The sequence below is a fragment of the Asparagus officinalis genome, unplaced genomic scaffold (assembly GCF_001876935.1).
Source record: "Asparagus officinalis unplaced genomic scaffold, Aspof.V1 AsparagusV1_Un593, whole genome shotgun sequence".
NCBI lineage: Eukaryota > Viridiplantae > Streptophyta > Magnoliopsida > Asparagales > Asparagaceae > Asparagus > Asparagus officinalis.
The window spans coordinates 59,597-76,671 of NW_017972855.1; the positions used below are offsets into that span (position 1 = coordinate 59,597).

The 17,075-nt window shown below is 39.5% G+C and overlaps 1 protein-coding gene across 1 annotated transcript; it reads left to right on the forward strand.

Moving 5' to 3' along the window:
* Nucleotides 1-1,092: 1,092 nt before the first annotated feature.
* Nucleotides 1,093-2,965, forward strand: LOC109827972 (delta(8)-fatty-acid desaturase 2-like). Its single transcript, XM_020395001.1, has 2 exons — nt 1,093-1,638; nt 1,745-2,965. The coding sequence occupies exons 1-2, from the start codon at nt 1,265-1,267 to the stop codon at nt 2,751-2,753; spliced, it is 1,383 nt and encodes a 460-aa protein (XP_020250590.1). The 5' UTR covers nt 1,093-1,264; the 3' UTR covers nt 2,754-2,965.
* The last annotated feature ends 14,110 nt before the right edge of the window (nt 2,966-17,075 follow it).

The window sequence follows — 17,075 nt, forward strand, 5'->3', positions numbered from 1 at the left end:
AAAACAGGTAATGCTTTGGGACTAAGGAATTATTTTCATCTTTTTTTTTTCTTACACATGTTTGCCAATGAGATATTAGATATAATGGTGCTTGCCACATGAGATATTAGAATAGGTGGTGCTAATTTAGAGATAAAATGAGAAGTTTTCATGTGAAATAAGACAGTTCATGGGGTTATGTGCAACAACTCCTAAAGATCAGGGTTCAGTGTAATAAGAAAAGTTGATGGAGCTTACTACAACTCCCCAAAAGTCCATGGGGATTTTCTGTAATTAAGCCTAATATATAACAAAACTAACCAAGCCAACTGCATCAGAAACATTAGTTACTGAAGATCTAAAGAACAAAAACCTCTGTAGTTTCATGCGTTTAAATTACACTAAAGAACAAAAGTATATTGTGTCCAATCCAACCCAATTACTTGGTTGCCAAGAAAAATTACTCATTTACGTGACTTACTTAACTATAAAGATGGCATCAAAAGTCTGTAAATCCTTGCAAATATTGAGTTCCACTCTAAAAAGGCATAATGACACAATGTCCCCTATTTATACAAGGAAAATGATGCGAAAAATTAGTATATAATGCAAATCAATAGAAAAATCTAAAAAATGGACATCAAAAATGAAATGATTAGGATGCACCAAACGTTTCACCAGCAAAACTCTACCTAGTTAAGAAGCCCCAACACCTAATTCAACTGGACGAATTTTAATGAAATAAATGATCCCTAAAACACCCAGCAATAACTCATAAAAATCCCCGTTTTATAATTCAATCTATCCATAATCCAACGCGCAGTCATCAAATATCTATCAACAAAATTCAATCCGGTTGTTACGGTACATTTTTTCATCAGTGTCTGCGATCTTCTCTCGCTCTCTTTTTGGAATTTGGGGGCGATCTAAGAGGACGAGAGTTTCCTTTATTAATGGCTCTCGAACTTGGGGCGGTATGTGGTGGGGATGGGGTGGTTCTCAAACGGTTGTGGAGAAGTGGTGAAGAATTGTTCAATACGTGGATAATGAAAAGGTTTACTTTCCTTTGGTTATAAAGGAAAGTAGATGCGGTAAAATGAATTCAGACCATTTATTTCGGATCCTTCCCCGTAGCCTCCGAAACCGCTCTCGCATTTTCCCCATAAAACCTAACCGCTCTACCCTCTCTCAAATACTCTCATCCCCCACCCCCCTCTCTCTCTCTCTCTCTCTCTCTCTCAGATCTCCGTTTCGAGGAGATCTCGAGAGAAACCCTAACCCTAAAATGACATCGCCCCGCTCGGAATCCAGCACCAAAAGCAACCGCGTCCTCATCACCTCGTCGGAGCTCAGCCAGCACAACACCGCCTCCGACCTCTGGATCTGCGTCCAGGGCAAAGTCTACGATGTCACTCATTGGCTCAAATCTCACCCCGGCGGCGATCTCCCTCTCCTTAACCTCGCCGGCCAGGACGCCACCGACGCCTTCGTCGCCTACCATCCCGCCTCCGCCTGGGCCCACCTCGAACGCTTCCACGTGGGCCACCTCTCCGACTACAAAGTCTCTGAGGTCTCCACCGATTACCGCCGCCTGGTCAACGAGTTCGCGAGGCTCGGCCTCTTCGACCGCAAGGGCCACAGCGCCGCCCTCACCCTCGCGTTCATGGCCCTTCTGTTCGCGACCTCCGTCCGCCTCGTGCTCTGTTATCAGTCGTGGGCGGTCCACCTTCTCGCCGGTTTCTTGATGGGGTTTTCGTGGATTCAGTCTGGTTGGGTCGGCCATGATTCCGGCCACGTCTGCGGCCTCCATCCGCCTCGTGCTCTGTTATCACTCGTGGGCGGCCCACCTTCTCGCCGGTTTCTTGATGGGGTATTCGTGGATTCAGTCCACTTGGGTCGGCCATGATTCCGGCCACTACAACGTGATGCCAAGCAGGGGGCTGAATCGTCTGGTTCAGGTTGTTTCAGGCAACTGCATTGCGGGGATCAGCATCGGCTGGTGGAAGAGGAACCACAACGCCCACCACATAGCTTGCAACAGCCTTGATTTCGACCCGGACCTGCAGCACATGCCATTGTTTGCAGTCTCGTCCAAGTTTTTCAGCTCGCTCACCTCTGTCTACTACGACAGGAAGATGGTGTTTGATTCGCTATCGAGATTTTTCATCAGCTACCAGCACTGGACGTATTATCCGGTGATGTGTGTTGCTAGGGTGAACCTCTTTGCTCAGTCGATCCTCCTCCTCCTCTCGAACAAGGTGATACCCGGCAGGTGGCAGGAGCTCGTGGGCATAAGTGTGTTCTGGATTTGGTACTCTCTGGTTATCTCTTTCTTACCCAACTGGGGGGAGAGAGTAATGTTTGTGCTGGCGAGTTTTGCGATTACGGGGATCCAGCATGTTCAATTTACCCTGAACCATTTCTCCGGTGACGTTTATGTTGGGCCCCCGAGGGGGAACGATTGGTTCGAGAAGCAAACTGCGGGGACCGTGAACATTACTTGCCCATGGTGGATGGATTGGTTCCACGGAGGATTGCAGTTCCAGGTTGAGCACCATTTGTTCCCGAGGTTGCCGAGATGCAATTTGAGGAGGGTCTCGCCCATTGTTCAGCAGTATTGCAAAAAGCACAATTTGACTTATAAAAGCGCGAGCTTTATCGATGCTAATAGGAAGACTTTGGAGGTTTTGAGGAATGCGGCGATGCAGGCTAGGGATTTGGCGAATCCCATGCCCAAGAACTTGGTTTGGGAAGCTGTCAACACTCATGGTTGATTTAGATTTTGGATTGAAGATCTGAGGTCCAATCCTTTTCTTTATATATGTTTTTTGTTTTCTGATTTGGGCATTCTTTTTGCTATGTTAGATTCTTGATGTGCGAAAGAAATGCGTAGCTGTTTCATTATGTAAGTTGAATCTGATAGCAATGTTCACTGTTTTGCTCAGATATCTGGTATCTATCTATCTACTATTTGCTTTTGCTTGCATTTGCATTTATATTTACATTTCTTGCTCACTCAGATATCTGAGTATTGTTTTGAGTTTGATGTGAATGTAACTTGAATTACCTCGAATTCCATTTACGGGTTTGATCACTGAAGTAGAGTACAAGACGTGAATGATTTGAGGTTTCCACATTAACAATAGATGTTAAGATGTTTCCTGCAATGATCTCTATGTTTCCATCAAAAAAGTTGAATGATTTGAGGTTTCCACATTAAAAATAGACGTTTGTCTTTTCTCTAAAGTAGAGTACAAGACGTGTATTTTTTTAACAGATGTTTCATTAATTTATCAACATTATTAGTATTAGAGTCCTAAGGGTATTTTTGTCTACCGAAAGATTTTTCCGAACTCGTGCTGATTTATGCTCGTTGTCGAGCTGTTAGGGCTATTTTTTATTACTATGCTGCTTCGAGCTTGTTTAGCTCTATCTTCACATAATATTGTTCGGATTTCGAGTTGGTGGTGTTTTGGTTCCGTTTGGAGCTCAGATTGAGCTTTTGACGATGATGATGGTCAACTAAATAAGATTACAAACTGCTTTACAATGTTCATAATAAGATAATGCGTTCTTTATGACGTTATTAGAACGCAATCTGCGTGAACCTATACGTTTCAGTTGAGGCAATCATTTTTTATAAAAGACCAATGCTTAAGCCAAATTGTAAAAAATTTGTGTTCATGGATAGTTGATAGAAGGATTTTAGAAGATTTTATAATGTGAAATTAGCTGTTAAACTAGCCGTTATAAAATGATAAATATGGTAGTTGACACTTTTCTTTAAATTTGGCATATGTAACCAAACAAAAGAAAATGAAAACTTGCTATTTCTATAAAGTTATGAGCCCATTTTTTTATTTTGAACCAAACAACCAAAGTACAAAAAATAAGAACATTTTTACTTTTTGATTTCTCAAAACTTCTCATGTATAATCTTTTTAAGAAATACAAGAAAATCTAAAAGTTGAGTGTTTTCCTTTCCTATAATTTATAGAAATTTAACCAAACACCCCCAATAGGAGTGTTTGGAAACCATTGTGTTTGTCCCATTTTCGTTTTTTTTTAAAACAAAAAAACATTGAACCGTGTTTGGGAACTGATGTGTTTTTTTGAGTTGCCCCTTCACAAAATAGAGAATATATACGATTTTCTCAAAACACCTTTTGAGATCACCGTATCTCATTTTCCCCCAAAACCAACCCATACCCTTTTCTCTCCCTCAACACTAACACCGTCGCCACCCCTCCAAATCGACCAGCCTCCATGCCTCTAAGGATAAGGGCCAAGAAAGAAGAATTGATAAGGAAGCTGCTAAGGGGTTCCAGTTGATAAGAACAACATCGAAGGATAATATCAGGGTTGTTCTTCTGTAGAAGTCCCGGACATGTAAAGAAGGACTGTACATTATCACGCCCTGGCGTGATAATAAGGGGTACCGTTCTTGCTTTGGTTGCTTAGACTGTGGTTAATTTAGCTTCAGTACCTAGAGAAACATTGCGTGGTTAGAACTCTTCGGTGCCTACTACTCACATAAGGTGTTTTTCTATGCACAGGGGTTGCTGAGCTACCTAAAGCCAAAGCTGATGTTGAAGACACATCTTTTGGGCGCGGTACAATCGGTAGATGTGGAAAGCAATTGTCACTTTAGGTTGTTGTTTGAACTGTTCTTATTGGACTTAAAGATACTTTTGAGTACCGTCTTTTAGAACGGAATTGATTTTCAGTTTCTGTATTGGACAAATCAGGTTTATTTCTTGTTCATTTGGAAACAAATCAATTCAGTTTATCTTTTAATTCAATGTGTGGGAAACCGGTTTAATTTTTGGAGTATTATGACAACCTATTATTTGCTTGATACAATTACTTCTTATAATGAAAACCTTTTGCATGCGGGTAATCGCGTGTACAGCGTAAATTAATAAGAAAATCGGCAACATGTATGGCATAAACTCTTTGGTCAGTATCTCAAAGGTTAGAGTTGAGCGTCTGGTGTCTGATGGCTTATTTTAGATTCCCTGATTTTTCGACTTCAACGGTTATGTTTGAATGTATCAAGTGGAACAGGACCAATGGTGAAGAGATTAGGTGCAACAGATCTTTCGGATGTCTTAGAATTTGATACATATGATATTTGTGGGCCATCCTACGGAATCCTGGATATGGGTCAACAATAGTTTATGATCATTCATAACAATTACTCCGTTTATGCGGCACCTATATCTTATTCATGCAAAAATCTGATGTCTTTAGGGACATGTTCAAGCCATAAGCTGAAGTTGAGAATCATCCAAGAAGAATTAAAAACGTTAATCTGATCGTGGTGGGTGAGTACTACGGTAGATATGATGGCTTTCAGTTGCGGAACAACGTCCAGGACCATTTGCTGATACCTAGCAGGAATGCTGCGTATCGTCCCATAGGTACACCATGCCGGGTTCCACCTAGCTATGAATGGTTGTAGCTGAAAGACGAAACAAGTCTTAATGGATATTGGTAGAAGGTATGATTTGCTCATTTTCTTTTACCAGAGTCACTCTGGGCGAGAATCACTTAAGACAGCAACTTACATTCTGGAATAGAGTACCAAGTAATAGCAGTTGCTAAAACACCCCACCCCTATGAGCTTTTAGGACTGGTCGAAAAGCCCAGTTAAAGTATTTAATATTATGGGGATGTCTAGCCTGTCCAGGCAATGCCTTATAGGGCCAAATGAAAAGAAATCTGGACTCCATAAAACAGTTAGAGCTACTTTATTGGATCTACTCTGAACGTCTAGGGGCTATGAAGTTATTATGATCCCACTATAAGGAATTATTTTTGAGACGGAACGAATATTCTTTGAGGATGTTGAGTTTGGTCGGGGAGGAAAATAAAGGTTAGAACATTAGTTTTGAGAGGAATTGGCTTCAGAATCAATCCTACAGGTTAACTTTGATAATATTCAGGTTCCTTTTATACCTGTTTGTTGCTAAGAAGTAAATCCGGAATCTCAAATTGATAATGTTGAACAACTCCCGTTTCCAGAAGAACAAAACTCAAACAACCTCAGAAACAGTACCTTAAGGCAGACACGGAGAGACAGGCGAAATGTTATTCCGGTTGATTATATTATATTTCTCCAAGAACACTGAGCGAAAGATTTAGTAGAATGTTGGGAAGATGATCCAATCAACTTCTCTCTTACCATGAAAAGTTTCTAACTCTCAACGTGGATTGATTGCCATGAATGGAAGAGTACAAGTCTATGCAAGACAAATAAGGTTTGGGAACTTGTCCATTACCAGAAGGTTGCCCAAAAACAATTGGTTGTAAATGGATTTTTAAAACAAGGCGAGATGCATAAATGTAATGTGGAGAGGTATAAGGCACATCTTGTGGCTAAAGGCTATACTCAAAAGGAAGGATTTATTTACAGAGGCTTTCTCTCCGGTTTCATCGAAAGACTCTTTCAGAATAATCATGTACTGTTGCCTCATTATGACCTTGAGTTACATCAGATGGATCTTAAGACTGCATCTCAATTGGAGACATTGATGAAATGATCTATATGGCTGCAACCAAAAACTTTGTGTCAGTGAGACCCAAAGAATATGGTCTGCAAATTAAGAAATCCATCTAGATGGACTCAAGCAAGCCTCTCGTCAGATCGGTATCATAAGTATTAAAAATAATTAGCTCGTTCCTTGGTTTTGAGGATGAACATTGTTGTATGACTGTTGTATAATCACAAGTTTCAGTGGGAGTAAAGTACTATTTTTCTTTGGTTCTTCTGTATGCCCGATGAACATCTTGCTTTGCCACTAACTGATATAGGCATGTTGCACGAAACATGAGATTTCTATCAAAGAATTTTGATGATGAAGATTTAGGGACGCCTCTTTTATATTAGCGGATCCAGATACATGAGGATCGCTCTCGGGGTATTCTTGGATTATCACAAAAGAGGCTATATCGATAGGTATCTTAAAAGCGTTTTGGCATTGCAAAGATTGCAGACCAGGTGACCCTGTTGTAAAGGAGACAATTTTAGTCTCAATCAATGCCCTAAAGGTAACGCCTTGAATTCAGGGAACATGCAGAAGATTCCTTATTGCTTCGGCTGTTAGGAAGTCTAATGTAATGCTCAGGTATGTTACGCCGTCCGGGATATTACGATACATTGTTGGGATGTTAGGCAGATACTAAGAACCTGGTATGGATCATTGAGAGATAGCCAGTCAAAAGGGTATGAGGTATCTTCGCAGAAAATAAAAGATTACATGCACCTTCACATACAATGAAAATTCAGATAAATGTTAGGAGGTTCATTGGGACTATACAGATTTCTTGATTTTGCTGGATTGCCAAGATAGCAGAAAGTCTACATCAGGCTACAATTTAATATGTTAGCAGGAGGAGCCTATATCATTGAAAAAGTGTTCAAACAGACACTAGTAGTTCTCCACCTATTGTCAGCAGAATTGTAGACCTTGTTATTGAGGCATCATCAGGGAATATGCCTGCGAAATTGTACGGTTGCGTTATTGTGTGAAAATGTTGAAAGGACCACTAACGGTTACTTATGTATATAATCTACAGAGTCTTATAACAACAGGAGTAACTAGTCAAACAATATTGACATAAGTCTGTTCCACTGTGAAAGAAAGGGGACAGAGTGGACAAAATAATCTTTGGAGCCACATTGAGTATCAAAACTCCATGTTACTGTCCTTTACTTAAGGATTCTCTAGGTCTTTCATGAGCTACTGCTCATATGGGTGTGGTATTTTGAGGATTTATGTTTTGTGAGAGTTTGTTATTGTCGGTGCTTTATGTTTGGTTGTAGCTGATCAGAATAAAGTATTTACGTTAGAAGACACTATGTTCATTATGGTTTGGTTTTTGACTCCCTAAGGGAGGACCCGTGATAATATGACATGTACTTGTTCACTTTGCATGTAATTTTCATGCTGCACATCTCCATTGATTGCATCTATGTCGTTTGATCTGTATTGGATATATGTGACATTGAGTGGGCTCGAGTCAAACGATAAATGCTGACGAAGGCGCTGTGATCCTTATTGGATATAGTCAATGATACTGAGATTGTTCCGGAAATACCTTTCAGTGATAGCAATTTTTGAGGCTCTAAGGTTATACGACAATTTAGGAAATCAATATTGGTGCCCCAGTGGGGATTGTTTGCGTTTAATCTATAATCTATTTGTGCCAATGAAAATATAATGTGTATGCTATCATTCAGGTAACCCACTAAAAGTGATCAATTAATGTGTGGTTTAATTTCGTATTTAAATAAGTCATGGTGGTCTATATGTGCAGGATACCAGGTATGAATTTGTTTATTGAGGGGCTAAATTACAAAAGTACAAACATCTTATAAATAAGGGGTTATGGTCCTTAACCTTAGGTCTATATTTTCTAATTCTCTACACCCCATCTAGCTAGCAGAGAGAAATTCGGATTAGAGAACCTAAATTATATCATCAAAAAACCCAAATCAGTTCATCCATTGGATTAGGTATAAGCTTCCGCTTTTTTTGTTTTTGTTAATCTCTTGAATATCATGGCTATATGGTTTTATATCTCAAGTTTAGATCTATTTTTTTTTTTTTTTTTACTAGCAGCATCATTTTATATGTAACTAGTTTCTCATTATTCTATTGTTTTACAATGAAGAATTACAATTGTGCTAGAATATAATTATAATGGCTTGATTCTCATCATAATCTTTAAAGTTAATGTATAATGCTTAAAGGAAATCTCAAAATTGTACTTGAAAGCAACTTATGGCTTTTCAATCTTACCAGTCATAATTTAAACGGCAATACACTTGTTACATGTTAGTTAGAAAAAAAATTAGTGTTGCTGTATATTAATTGTTTTATATAAAAAGTATCCAATCAGGATATATCCTATTGAAAATTTCTCCTAAAGACCCAATAATATGGCGTGTCAACATTTTGGAGCATTGTTGATGTGTCCCCTCCTTTTTATTTGCATAATGAGTTGGGCCAACATTAATAATGGTCAATTCATTACAATAGGAGAGGTGCACCTTACTGCCTCCAAGATATTTTGGGCTTTCATGTAGCAAAGCTCACCTAATTTTTACAGATAAAGTAATACTTTCAAGTTTATAATTGGTGTAGTCAAAAGTATAAGCTATATGTTTCCAAGAAAGCGATGAAATCTGTTTATTTCTGTAGCAGCTGTATTAGTGTTTTCTTATTAATCATCAAATAAAATAGGGAATCCATATTATTATTATTCCCATTCTATAAGATGTGCTATATACACATAAAACTAATTAACTATGACCAATATTCACAAACTTGAGTGTGCTCGATTCTGATGCACCAATCTAGCAAAAGAAATCAAGAAAGAAGCACACTATATCCTCGTATGGAGATGATGAGAACATATCTTTTTCGTTTTCTTTTCCATATAAGAATATTTAGCTCGTGGATTTCTCTTTAAAGAATCATCTAACTTTACTATCGTTATTTACATCTTTTTCTCATCTCCCTTTATTTATTTCGTCTTCATTTATTTCTATATTTTGGCAACTAGTCCCATTTTGAATAAAAAATTCAAAAAAATACTAATAGACGGTTCTATCATAAATAAATAAAACCGGGTAATGTATGACTCAAAACAGTGACCTTACCATAGTAGATTTACCTCCCATAATTTCGTCCGTTATTGAATACAATAAATATATAATTCTTGAGATAGACAAGAGGCGCGGGAAGAATGTTCAAATTAGGGTTGGGCGTTAAGCCGGCCGTCGATCCCACGGGTGACTCGACCTAGTCCAGCATTAATATGCGGTCACGACCTTGACAGGTCAGCTAGTGGTGGTCAGGGCCAACCCACCTATGATATACTAGGTCATAGGCCGCGACTAGGTCCAGCCCTAGGACCTAGGATCTAGAGAAATAGGCCTCTGCTCACGTCAACTGGTCGGCCAACACCTGACTACCCTGACCCGACCCACCCCGACCCATGGATATAATTTATTTTTATTAGGCTAGTTATTCATTTTTAGTCCTTTGGATTTGCAACTAGTTGTTTCTTTTAGCTCTTTCGCTGTCCTTGAAACTGGCTTGCCAACAAACACCATAAGGTCATACCGGTATTTTAGCTCATGAGCTTTTTTAACCGCACTGAAAAATAAAGCAGCAATTTTTAAGCTCTCGGTGTTAATATGGATTAAAAAGTTTTAAATACTAGTTAAAATAGTTTATTGCAAGTTTAAATTACTAAAACAAATTAAAAATAATTTATATTATAAACTACAACGTTTAATATAATTAAAAGATAAAAATGAAGAAAGTTTGGAGAAAACTCATGGGTCGGCAATGCCACGGGCCCACGGGCTAAACCCGGCCCGCACCTTTTAGGCGGGTTGTGGGATCGGGCTGGGTCCAGTCCCAGACTGAGATCAAGAGAAATAGACCCTGTCCACTCTGACCCGGGGATAGGCCCGGGCAAGACCAACTCGGCCTTACTGGCGGGTTCAGATCATGGGCACCTAAATCGTCTCCCGGCCATTGGCCATCCCTAGTTCAAGTTCTTTTTCATTTTTTTTAAGAAATGGTTTCCCAATATCATAGATCTATATATACAATCCAATAAACAGAGAAAAAGAATGGAGCTCTCTCTTCTTCTGTGTGGTGTATTATAGTTCATTTAAGCTGCTAAAAAGTATCTTATCAAAGAGGACAAAGTATCACATTTATGCCGGTAATCGATGTCAGCTTCTTCACTTCAAGATAAACAATTCCAGCTCGGCGAACTTGGACACCGCCGACATTCGCAAGGCGACTCAAAACGTCGTTAGCATGGTCGACCCCTTAGCTTAGGTCGGACTTTCTTGATCAACCTACTCGACCGACCATTCTCGGTTGACATCTCTGTGAAGGAAAACTCAAAATGCATATGTACTTCTCGACACTTAACCAGACGAGGTAGAAAGGCGACGGTACTCGAACTGAGCCCCCCTCCTGTGCACTGATAGTTGATCACCTCACAATAAATGTCATTAAATGCCATTAATCTGCATACCATCATTTCTCTATCCTCAATAGATCATGGCACTACTTCAGACCACGTTGGCACCAACACATCATCAGTCAGCTTCACATTAAATGCGGAAGTGACCTCCTCTCCACTCGTTGGCCGACACCTGTAAAGCAGATGCTGACTTGGCCGCCAGGCCCATACTCGCGTTGAAGTTACCATTACCCTCTACTCCACTATACAATAGGCGTTAATATTTTTAACAAAAAGGGTAAGATCTTTATCTCTATCCCACCCGTCTGCAAGAATTTCTAACACAGTTCAATACTCATCCACGAAGCAACTTACTGACTTTGATCTGTCAGAGAGAGAAACAACTGGGAACCAACTCCGCCCTCTTTACGATTTTCTACATGTGCAAGGAAGAAACACCCACTTTAAACCAGACATTCAGAATGTTAGAGGACCTTTCGTCAATCAAATTAACCTTCTCTATTGATATTTAGTATTTAGCCTCATATATATATATATATATATATTATATATATATATATATATATAGTATATATATATATATATATTATATATATATATATATATATATATATATATATATATATATTATATATATATATATAATATATATTATATATATATAATATATATATATATATATATAATATATATATATATTATATAAGTATATATATATACTATATATATTATATATATATATATATATTATTATACGTATATATATATATTTATATGTTGATGTCTGATTATCAAACAGCGATTGGAAGTTGTACAGTTATGGGAGTCATCGAGCGGGTGAACGTCGCAGGCGGGTCGTTAACTACTTCGACTTATGCTTGGTTCTTACAGATCGGTGCGAACGGCCATTACTGCCTGCAATAATCGTGTCAGTACCGCGGGCTTGTTTCCCCCGTCGGACTCCAACGGTCAAGTCAACTTAGCGGACTCGGGTGAAGTGAGAAAGAACGGGCATTTTGTGTGCTCTTTAATATGTGTTGTGTAGAGAAGCTTTTTTCTCTTGTAGAAAATCCTGAACCCTTTTTTTGCGCCGGAATAGTGTATGTATTTATAGAGGATGTCAAGGGCGAATTAGACACTTCGTGACCTGTGTGCCGTTTTAAGATGGTTGTGAGGGTGAGGCTGTCAGAGGTGAGTCACCCATCTGCTCTATAGTGTCGACTGTGAGCTGCATGGCGAAGCGTCACTTTCAGTTTATATGGGAACCAGCAGCCGTCGAGGCTTTGTTACGTAGGCTAGTTTAACTAGCTAGTTCACAACGGTCCTGCCACCAGCCTAGTTTATTTCTCTGTATATATATATATATATATATATATTAATATATATAATATATATATTATATATATTATTATATAATATATATATATTATATATATTATATACACTGAAAAATGGTATGCTTTGGGCTACCAAGCATATTTATGCTTGCGTAGTGAGATGATCTTTCATTCTCATCACTCATTCAATTGGGGGGACCACATTCAACCCATATTGGAATGTGGTCCCCTATTTATGTGTGGAGGATAATTGCCCACCTCACTACCAGCACAAATTTTGTGCTGTCAACATACCATTATTCTTATATATATATATATTTCTCATTCTTTTTTTTCCTTTTTAAGCCCATTTTTTCTTATCCACTTTCAATAAACAAGAGAAATGCAGAAAGTAATGCAAAATTGCTAATCAAAATTGGCTTATTCATTCTTATACCATTTTCATCTGCAATGTTACTCTTTATACCATAGTGGTAATTGAATGTCACTTTTTTATCACAGCTCTAATAATTAGGTCAATTACAACATTAAGATAAGATAGTCTATTGATCCAACAATCCATTCTACTTCGATGGAGGGATTGCAGAAAAGACAAGCGGTGAGAATTTTCATCACACTTAGTATTCATTAATTAATCGGGTAATTTGGTCATTTGGTCATTTGTATCTATCACTTAATTTGGATGTTTTATACGCGTATTAAATTACTTGGATGGATTGGTCTAGTACTTTAATATTAACTGGATTTATTAATCATTTTTCATTGCTTTTCCGTCAATTTAATTTAATGGATTTTCTGTTGAGATGCATGAAATATCTTTATTATTTGACACTAAGAATTTCTTCCGGATTTGTAATATCCTAATCACTGTACTCAGAACATTGAAATTAATGACATTATTGGGAACTTGTATTATGATAGTCATATCGGTAATTGAGTATTATTTCGTACAAAATATTACTTTGTGACATATTGATAAAGTTATTTGATTAATATGAATGAAAACTATACAACTTAAATTGAACAGAAATTTTGCTTAAGTGACTAGTCAATTCTATTAAGTATTTAGTTATTATGATGAAATTATCTAAGCCAGTCAAAGAACATTAGATAAACTATCCTAATTAGATGATTAAATCAGTGGATCATGTATCCAAATACGTACTACCACCTTATTTTTAAATATATATTTGTAATTTCGCATCATAGAATGATGATTACTTCGGCACCAAAACAAATGACACCATTTAGGACCATTGACGTGTGCTTCTCTTACCGTTAACCTTTGATGGAATTCTAAGAAAAATATGAGTGTTTCCTCTCTATTTTGTCCCATGAATCTTAGACAGTATAAGCGATGCTATACATGAAGGCGGCTTTCATTTCATTATCCTGATTTCCCGTTTATCTTGATTGATGAACAGGGCCACACCAATGGCTGGATGAGCTCCAAAATCGATGTAAGTCAACTCATAATCTAAACATAATAATTTTTTTTTATCACCAAGACAATGAATCTATCCAATAATATAAATATTACACTTCTTATTGGTCAGGTGCCAAAAAATATTCCGCTTGAGAGTATATCTCGTGTATCCGTTATATACAAATTTGGTTATTGATACCCACACGATAGAATATAGTTAAGCATATAGATTTACAGTGAAATATCTTATCCGTATTATGAAATATCCAATATATTTTTTAAATTTTTTAGAATTGTAATGAATTTTGAGCTATTTGGATTATAAGAGAGATGATCTTGGGCTATTCAAATATAACGAATATATTAATGAACTCCTTATGTATCATATGACTATATTTTCTCAGTATTATCTGGTTTTTTATGTTCTTTTTATATTCACTTTCACACCATGTCTGCTATCTGATTTTAGCAAATATAGATACAAGTTTTTCTTTATCGGTCATAGTTCAGATCCTTATCTATAATTGCCAACAGATATGAATATGAAAATTACCCTATTCCGATCGTTTTAGGACCGTTTGGATCCCGCTCCCCACTCATGAAATAGCTGTAATCATTCAAAACACATGTGACAACCAAAGGCCCAAAGGATCACCGAGGATAGACAGAATCCTCAAACTCCAAAACAAAATCCCAAACTCACATCACCTCCATCATCTCACTTATCCTGAGTTAGTAGCTCTTCTCTTGTCCACTTCTTTTTAATTTCTCATCCATAACTGTTGTTGATCACGGCATAGCCGCCCCCACCTAAAGAATTATAAATCCCACCCCAAAATTCCCAGTAAGATGAGCCAACATTTAACACTTCCAATTTTTTTTTTAAAAAAAAGAAGAAAAGAATTAAAAGGAAAAAAACCCATACAAAAAAGGATTAGAAGGATTGAAATATAACTCTCTTCTCTCTCTACCTCATTTGCCACTTCTTTTTCCCGTGGCGATTCCTCTATATCGCAAAATTATTAGAAAAAAACAAAAACAAAAACAACATTTACCAAAACTGTTTACGAAAATACAAAACACCAAAAGTCACCTCATCGATTTCTACACTAGTTCTAACATCAGCATTCTCATATTCCTTCCCATCCGTTACAAAGAAGGAAAAACTGCGAAAAATGCGAAAACAAAGTAAACGATCTCCAAAAGTAAACCCGACCGACAAAAACCCCAAATTTAGAACTCCCTCGGGTCGACAAAATCGGTGTCTAGGTCGTCGGACTGTAGTCTACCCAACCTCACCGTACATATCTAGCGATCCCTAATACACCACAATCCTCAGCGCACGACAGCTCCTCACACCGCTTCTAACGGCAACGCACTCGTGGCCACATAACTCCGCATCCACAACCTAGCCAAGTTATGGGCGTGTATACCAAAGCGACTTAAGAGCTCCCCGCATCGGACCCGACCGAAGAGCCCGCCTACATTACATAGAGCCCAACGTTGCTGAAAAGGTTAGGAACTGACGGATTCGAAACCAAGGCAGAACCCGATCCATCAGCCTCGTAGTCCAAGCGAATCCTTTCCGGATTTTACGGCCTCCTCTAACTCTCGAGCCGGAACACCGCTTCGAGTTCCAGACGCTACATAACAGCCAAGACTCCGGCGGATTCGGTTCAGGAACTCTTCAGACCTCCTGACCAGCGGTAATCTTGACCGGACTGTATGAAATCCCGCGAGAGCTTGTTCTTCAGAATGGGAATCGATTGTCTCGAGGGAAGACTCGGTGGCGATTACTTTCACGGTGGGCCCTGGGCTTCGGACGGGAGAGAGTCTCCGGGCGGGGGACGCGAGAGGGGCGATGACGAAGACGGGTTGCCACATTGAGGATGTTGACGGCGTTCGGAACTTGAGTAGCCACTAGCGCAGCGACGGTGTATAAGAGTATAAGGTCGTTTGTTCTTGTCTTTGTCAGTGGCCATGTACGCCGTACTTCGCGCACCGTTGTCCCTGAACCAGGATCGAGGTTTCGTTCGAGCTTGAATCCGATGCCCATACGCCTGTACAAAAACATAGCGTTGATGATCGGAGCCTCGGTTAAGTAGATTGCGGTCGCGGTTAATTGGACTTACCGTCGGGAGACCCTAAGCCGAATGACCTGAGTACGTAATGCGACTTCTGGTGTAATTGGGCACGGCCTGCTTGTGATTGCTTCGGTGATGGTATTTTTGCGCAGGTGACGGTTTTTGATGCAGCCTGCTGGATGAGCCCTGAGCTATCTCTTTGTCGGTCTCTCGTTAACCATTCAGCTACCTTTTATATATCGACGAGCACGGGATAGAAAGGCTTTAGTCGAGCACGACGAAAATACCGGTATTTGACCTCAAAAAGTGTTAATCTGAGAAAAATGGAGAAGGAAGGAAGGAGTTCGTGTGTTTAACAGCATCGCGGAAGCTGGCGGAGTGGCGGACACGGCGACTGATCGCCGAAGGAGACTGGTCGCTAGGCCCCACCTCGACATCCGGTCGATCGCCTCGGCGCGCCGAACGGTCCCTCTCCGGAATCGAACTTCTAACAACGAGCCTCCATCGACCGCTGTAGCTCCTTGTGTCGTGAGACCAAATCATGTGGTAGGGGAGGGCGACGGAGTGAGAGATGAACGCTTTGGGCTCCTCTTTTTGATCTTGCGGAGTGAGAAGTATATGAGTTGTGTTGCTCACAAACGAGTATGCGAGCGGGGCTATAATACTCCTCACCTTGGCTGATGGACGTGGCTTCTCCCTTTCCTCCCCCCCAGACTCTCTAGAATCCTGCCCTCCTTAATATAATATAACATAGTAATATATTAATAAATGAAATTAAGGTCGATAATTTTGTGGTATTAATAATCGTTTAGATAAACATGCAAGAGAATCGGTTATAACAATACGTAGAGAGGGGTGGGGTGGGGGCCGCGGGAAGAAATTGGCGGTTTGGTCTGCGTTCATCAGGGAAGTCACGTCACCACATCATTTATTGGCGATCTGCCGTTTCATACACCATGTACCTGCCATCTGATCCTCACGCCGAATATACATTCAAAAACTCAATAGAAACTGGACAGCAATTTGGCCTTGTTAACGGTATCGGGCTTTTGAAGCGACAGTGGGTCTCGGGTGCGCAGTGGCTAACATCCCACCGAGGAGAGAGAGAGAGATATTGCGCCATAGGACTTCACGTGAGCCGCTCGCGGCTCAGAGAAACGAAGGCGAAAACCACCCGCGGTCTCAGCGCGGTACCCGTACCCCGGGAGACCGCGAGTGAGTGGAGGTCCA

Excerpts from the sequence above, each read along its gene's own strand:
- LOC109827972 (XM_020395001.1), top strand. The coding sequence starts at position 1,265 with ATGACATCGCCCCGCTCGGAATCCAGCACCAAAAGCAACCGCGTCCTC. Across the intron at positions 1,639-1,744 it reads AGCGCCGCCCTCACCCTCGC|TCTGGTTGGGTCGGCCATGA; the intron begins GTTCATGGCCCT and ends TCGTGGATTCAG.